The following is a 6,775-nucleotide window of genomic DNA, read 5'->3' as shown; positions in this document are numbered from 1 at the left end:
TGCAATAGATTTTGTTTCTAGCAGATGAACTGAATTTTGGTTTAGGGTTTTGCATGCATTCCCTCAGTGCAAGCGTTCTATTTTTTTTTTTTTTGTGAAAAAATGAAAAGAATATTGGTTGTTTAGATAAAATACTTTTTAAGTAGTGCAAACAAAAGGCCAGTTTGATGAACTCAATGGAGGGCAGAGGAAGATCAAGAGGGGAATTAAAACAATAGCCCGGAAGAGGGAACTATGGCTGTTGGTGAGCACTTCAGGTTCGGATCAGAATGTGGTTTGATATCCACTAGCTCAATTAGCAAATGAAGGAAGATAGAGCTGGTTTTGACTAGATTGAGCTTGGCCAAGTAAACTAAACAGAAAGAAAGAAAATATTATACACTAGTTTAGTATTGTTTATAAATAAATTTTATATTTGTAACTATAAAAGATGCATACAATTTATGCCAAAAAAGGTAATTTTAAGATAAAAAATATATATACACAAAAAGCTAAATAGATATCAAAAATCTAAATAGATCTCCCATGCGACCTGTTTGTGACCCTCAGCCCATTATTGCGTGACCTGTAAACCTGCTCTTTGACAAACCCCTATCTTATTATTTTTTGTTTTTTGTTTTTATTTTACAATTAAGAAAACAAAAAAAACTGATCAAGTAAGATGCTTAAGGCTCAACCCTTTCTACACGTTTGTAACTCATCTTATTTTCTTCCATCATATTAATGATCTGATGTTCCAAGCACTAAAACTGCCCTTTTTGCAACTCTCTGGAACAAATCAACTCAAACGGAATTTAAGAATCTCTTCAATGAATTCTACATTCAGGTTGTTCAGAAACTTTTAGCTTACAGAAATCCCAGCTAGAAAATTAAAATATGTATAAATCCATTGCCTATTTAATACTTTACAAATATGCAAGCAATACGGTATCACTGCAGTGTGCTTTATCTCGCTTTAGAGTTGCACTTTTTTGGTCTGTATGTACTGCGTTCACCAGTTTCAGCACTCAAGCTATATGCAGCTACTAGTCAATGCAAACAAACATCGAGGCATGAAAAATGATATCCTTGCATGCATACGTTGGAAAGCATCATAAAAAAAAACTTTTTAATTACTAAAAACACTTTTTCTCAGCAATAGAAATCCCACGAGAGATGCCAAACAATATACAGGTTGAAGATCGAAGCATCCAATCTGAACTGCCTTCAGATTTCTATTATATCGTAGGCACCTATCAGATATGTCTAATTATGATGATAGTAGTTCACCTAATCAACAAAAACCATTTCAATGGAACTTGAGATGTATCATGAGACATCGAGGAGTGCATAGTGCATATAACGAGAAGAGGAGCTTCCGATCTGAAGATCATATTTACACAAAAGTAGGAAACCCTTGGCTGATGTGCTCATGTTACCTTCACCATGGAGCAACTGCTGTACTATTGAAATGACGTTCGGCAGAACGATATGCTTCCTCCGCTTCCTGCACATCCTTTTGCAGTTTCAATATCTCAGTATCGATAATTTTCCTTTGCATTATGACCAACTCTCTGCTCTCCCGGAAATGGGTTAGATTTTGCTCCACTTCCATGATAGCTTTATCTAATTGAACAGCTAATGCGCCAAGCCTGTCATTATCACCTTTTCTCTCTATGATCTTTTGTTCCAATTCTGCTATTTTACTCTTGGATTGCCATTGATTACTTTGTGTCTCTAGCAACTCCTCCAGGCAGGCACGTAGACGTCCAACATCAAATCCATTTGCCTCTAAGGGGCCAAGAGCCTTCAACCTTTCTTCAAAAGTGGATCGGTTATCAGCAATGTTTAATTTGTTAATGCTAGTTGCTAGGTTTGCAAATGATACCATAAGACCTATGGCCATTCCTTCTCGAAACTCCATAGAGTACTGCTCCAATGGGCGGAAATGTGGTTGTTGTGGCATTATATGGAATATATCCATTGCTTTGATTGATTCCCACATGGAAGAACTCTTCAAAAATGGTAATATTACCTCTTTCAAAGATGAATGACTGGATGATGGATCAATCAAAGCCTCCTTGTTCTCACCAGAAGTTCTCTTTGATGGTGACTCACTAGGATTAAGCCCCTCACATGAAGCAGCATTATCTTTCTTGGAAACAGATACAAGAGCTCCCTCTTCTGCTCCAGTTGCTGTGTTGTTATGCTGGGCATCAAAAGTTAAGATCTCTTCAAGCCTAGTGCGAAATGAGCTTCCTAGCATGAATGACGATTGTTGTGTTGTGGGGACCTTGATCGATGTATCAGCTCGGGATGCTAATTCTATCTGAGGCTTAGTCTGTCTGTCTTCCAATACCTCTATTTGTTGATCAGTTTGACATATGCTGACAGCATTACTAGTTGGAGAATCTGCAACAGAAAATATAATGCATCAGATAAATACTACAAACATGTAATTTTCAATATTATTATTCAAACATACCCTGCGTAATCGCAAGTAGTGGGAGGTCCTCGTACCCCGTTGCTTCATCATGATGACTATGCGCTCGAGTTTCAAAAGATGCATCACAAGACTGACCTTGATTTGATTGCTCAATTTCTTGCCTCCCATGTTCTTCTTCAGCAACTTGCTCAGGCAAATCTTCTGCTTGTTCCGATTCTATGCCTGCAAGTTGATGAGCAGCTTTAAGCTACAGGGAGCATAATGCATTAAACTTAAAATGGCAGCATCTGCAAACTATAGAGGCATGCATGTGAATGATACTTTTCTTTGCAGGCCTGCCTCTCTTCCTTTTCTTTATCTCCTCCTGTGAATATTGTTTCATGCTCTGGGAACAAGGAGAAAAAATAGTAATTGGAAAATTGAATCATGAAGTCCAAACATAATTATTATCAAACTAACTACAATAGCGAGGTCTCACAACCTCAGGAGACTTTTTCTGTCGATGCGGGGCCCGAATAGCAAGCTTCTTTATTCGTTTCATAGAACTCCCTCTAGGACCACGGGAACCTTTACAACTTCCCCATTCCATAATCGAGAGGAGCTTGCTGGCCTCATCATTAACCAGAGAATGGTTGAAGCCAGATGCTTTTGACTGATGTTCTGATCCCTTGTACATAAAATCAGAAGGCTCATTCCTCCCGGTTAATGATTTAATTAGACCATTCATCTCGGTCGTGTTTTGCCCATAATTTAGCTCCATTGATGAGCGATTTCGCGGTAATTTTGTTGCAGTCTTCTCAGGAGAGGTGCTTTCAAGACAATGCTGCACATCCAATGAAGAGAGGCTATCTTCTAGCAACAGCTTGGCAACATGGGATTCTGCCTCCACCCCCAATGGAGTTTTAGATGAAAAACGATCTTGCGAATGTAACTTATAATCAAATAACTTTACTTCTTTTAATTTTCTGCAAGGTTGAGATGACCTCATCCAGCCTCCAGTGCCCGATCCTTCAGTCTTCATACGCTTCAAAACACCAGAAAGAGGGACGCATGTGACATCATCATCATCACTTGATGTTGATACTGAAATAGGAAGACTGGATCTTTTGCCAACATGTAATTGCCGTCGAGGTCCAGCAGAACTAGCTCCACCAAGCATTGGTGATTTTCTATTCTTGACCTGAAATTTTGAAAAGAAGAGGCCAATAAATAATTAGGAGGCACTGAAAAATTTCCACACACATTCCTAAGCAGAACGATCACACAAAGATGCAAATATCACTGCATGAAAGAACAAACCACAAGAATATGAAATCCTATTATACATGACCACGGATTAAAATGTTCATTGCCATGCTTGAACAACCATAAACTTAAAGTAAAATCATCAACCACTCCATTGAATTGCTAACATGTAACTTTCTTCTAACTTTGGTGTATACCTCTATATTGTTTCCAGTTACATAAAAGCAGAAAGAATCTCTCTAAAGACTCTAGCTTCTCGCTGTGCCTGAGCCACGACCCAGGAAACTGACAAGCTTTCATTTGTTAATATACTTATTATAGATCAGGCTTCCAATTTAACTCTAATGGCTGATTAGAATTATTGCAGGTACAAAGATATAGGATAACCAGAAGTTCACATTAGCCATGCCGACTCTTTTGAACCCATAGAAAAGCAAATTGTACTTGAAAATCTAGAAAGCTAAAAACAGAATAAAAACAAGAAATCAATTTATGGTGATCAAGATGGAAGGATGCATAGTTTTTAAAAAGATCAAGATACCCAGATATCTCAGCTCTTATGTAACAATCAGGATATCTAAATAGTGGCTAATACAGTAAAAAAAAAGAGATCAACTATCATCTTGGCATTGTGTACAGTAGACAATATCCATGAAAAGAGCACATGTCCAAATAGTCTAAGTTGATCATAACATCTTGGCTAATATCAGTGGACATCCAGCTAATATAAAAAGAGAATGATTTTATCCAAACAAAAGACCACACATGTATGATGTCATGCCTACATCGATGCAGTGTATTGTATTGTATTCAATTGTATTGTGTGGTGACAAGCCATATCAGCAAGTGCCCGACACCAGTATAGACTGATATCATCCAAAACCTAGGCTGTTATGGAATACCATGTGCCACATTGACTTGCTGGCAAGACTCTGAGATAATAAATATTTTGTAGAACATATGCAGGATGGAATTGTAGGTGATAGGGGATAGCAATACTACAAGGCATTGAAAGGCCAACATATGAAACAATACAAAAGTGCTAACTTGAAGCCATACATACCTGGGAGGAATAGCTGATCCACTGCCCATCCTTCCATACCTGGCAGGATCTCATTTCAAAACAATTAAACTCCATCTCCTCTTCATGATGCTTCAACTTGACAATGTACTTTGACCCATTAGAAATCTGAGTAACAACTCCTAGCGACCACCCGCCATGGTAAAGCACCTCAACAACATCATGTAACCCGAAATCCTCATCTTCTGATGCAAGGGGAGGTGCAGGCCTAATGTATTGAGCATCAACAATCTCCGTCGACAACTCTCTGTCAGTGACAGCTCTCAAGGTCTTGCAATCCACCAAAAATATGGACTTGCTGATCATACTAACAATTGTAGCAGCAAACCAAGCAGCTCCATAGTTCTCTCTTTCCCAGCTGACCTCGACCTGTGCTCCCACACTGAACAGTGGCTCAGCCACTTCCTGCAAGGTGAAAATATGTGAGAGAGCTTCCAGCCTTAACATGAAACGGGTTTCACATCAAATCAAGCGTTCCATTGTGAAAATTATTTGATTTGCCTTCCCAATTGAGTGCACGCAGTGCAGTTAGAAGTGAATTCAAATGCTTCAGCAAAACCACAGGAAACATATAGCACTCAAAACGCGTTTCCCATGCACCAAGAAAAACAACAAACCAGCATCGCAGCAGTACCTTTACGGGTTTTCACGTAGTTTCCCATGCCTTTCCCTTCTGTCCATGGACTAAGCATCATAACGCAGCAAAGATGGGAATTTTAGACGTTTCCCGAATACATATCAACTAGATAAAGTATCATAGCATACCAAAGGTGGAAAATTTATACGTTTCCCTGTTCCGTATCACTAATTATAGAATCATAACTACCAAAGCTGGAAACTTTACACCTTTCCAGTCCCATTTCGCTAACTACGGGTTCAAAACGTTCCAAGGATGGCAACATTTTATCAACGGTGAGACATTTACCTGGTCTCGAGCGACGATCCACTGTCCACGAACCCATTCCAGCAGCGGCCGGATCTCCGAGGGCGGGAAGTCCATCACCTCCCTTGTGTTGGGGAAGCACACAGTAAAACTGCTAGAATCCTCTCCGTGAAGCTTCGACACCACCCCGGCCCACCACCCATCATTGTGAAAAGCCTCGACGCGCTGGAAGAGCTGATAACGGGCGGGGGAGGGGGGCGGCGGAGGCTGAGGGCGGACGTGGGAGCGGCGGACGATCTCACGGAGGGGTTCGGATGGATCCGCATCAGAAACAAGAGAGACGTACTCGACGGAGCAGCGGCGGCGGGCAAGGGATCGGACGACGGTAGCCTCGTACCATGCGCCGCGGAATCCCTCGTCGTCGCTCCGGACCTCGACTTTGGCCCCAGCAACGAAGCCCCCGCCAGCGGTCCTCCCACCGCTCGAAGACTCTCCTCTCCGAGCCCTCCGCGCCATTCGGTTTAGGGTTAGGGTTTGGGACGAGATTTTTCTTTTTTTTTTTTTTGGCGGGAATGCAAGAGGGTAAAGATCTGGGGAAGATGAGATGAAGTAATAATGGAGACGAGGAGAGGGTAAGGGGGCGGGGTTGCTGGGGATCCGGTCACCATCAGTGCTCACCGCGAGGATTTTGTCTTTTTTCTTGTTGATGCTGCTGCCAACTCGAATCGAGGGTGCTTCGGAGATTAGGGCTACCGCGGTTATGTTATCTTACGAGGCCTCGTGATTCGGGAGATGATGGCAGAGGTGCAGGCGGATTTCCCGATCGTTGATTGGACCACTATAGAAGGTAAGGGAGATGAGAGGACGCAACGGAACGCTGAATGGGCTTAAAATGCGGACGTGATTATAGAACTTAATATGCGGGAACAGTTCGTTTTACCGCTTATTTGTCGATATATGGGGAACGTGAGTGTGCATATAAAATTTGTATGCGGACGTGTACTTGTGTCGCCTAATATCAGATTCGAATTCTTTTGAAATGTTTGGAGATCGATTTGGCTCGGAAACTAGATTTTTTTTTTTTTAATCTTTCACTTGCTTAAATCAAATCCCCCTTGGATTTGGAACCGGGGGATTCACC

At 41.2% G+C, this 6,775-nt stretch overlaps 1 protein-coding gene across 1 annotated transcript; it reads right to left on the bottom strand.

Moving 5' to 3' along the window:
- Positions 1 to 1,093: 1,093 nt before the first annotated feature.
- On the bottom strand, positions 1,094 to 6,227 carry LOC103712141. The gene is made up of 6 exons (XM_008798578.4): positions 5,677 to 6,227; positions 4,734 to 5,156; positions 2,907 to 3,605; positions 2,747 to 2,810; positions 2,465 to 2,647; positions 1,094 to 2,391 (listed from the first exon to the last, which is right to left on the bottom strand). Exons 1-6 carry the CDS (start codon positions 6,148 to 6,150, stop codon positions 1,421 to 1,423), a joined length of 2,814 nt encoding a protein of 937 aa, XP_008796800.2. The 5' UTR covers positions 6,151 to 6,227; the 3' UTR covers positions 1,094 to 1,420.
- Between the last annotated feature and the right edge of the window lie 548 nt (positions 6,228 to 6,775).

Source organism: Phoenix dactylifera, chromosome 2 (assembly GCF_009389715.1).
Source record: "Phoenix dactylifera cultivar Barhee BC4 chromosome 2, palm_55x_up_171113_PBpolish2nd_filt_p, whole genome shotgun sequence".
Taxonomy (NCBI): Eukaryota; Viridiplantae; Streptophyta; class Magnoliopsida; order Arecales; family Arecaceae; genus Phoenix; species Phoenix dactylifera.
The sequence above is the reverse complement of the archived record's forward strand: the minus strand, read 5'-3'. Positions and strand labels throughout refer to the sequence as shown.

What these genes read in the sequence shown, in the direction of transcription:
- LOC103712141 (XM_008798578.4), bottom strand. Translation starts at nt 6,150, where the DNA reads ATGGCGCGGAGGGCTCGGAGAGGAGAGTCTTCGAGCGGTGGGAGGACC. An exon ending in GGATCGTCGCTCGAGACCAG is followed by an intron (nt 5,157 to 5,676) that starts GTAAATGTCTCA and finishes TTCACCTTGCAG; the next exon opens with GAAGTGGCTGAGCCACTGTT. An exon ending in GACAGAAAAAGTCTCCTGAG is followed by an intron (nt 2,811 to 2,906) that starts GTTGTGAGACCT and finishes CCTTGTTCCCAG; the next exon opens with AGCATGAAACAATATTCACA.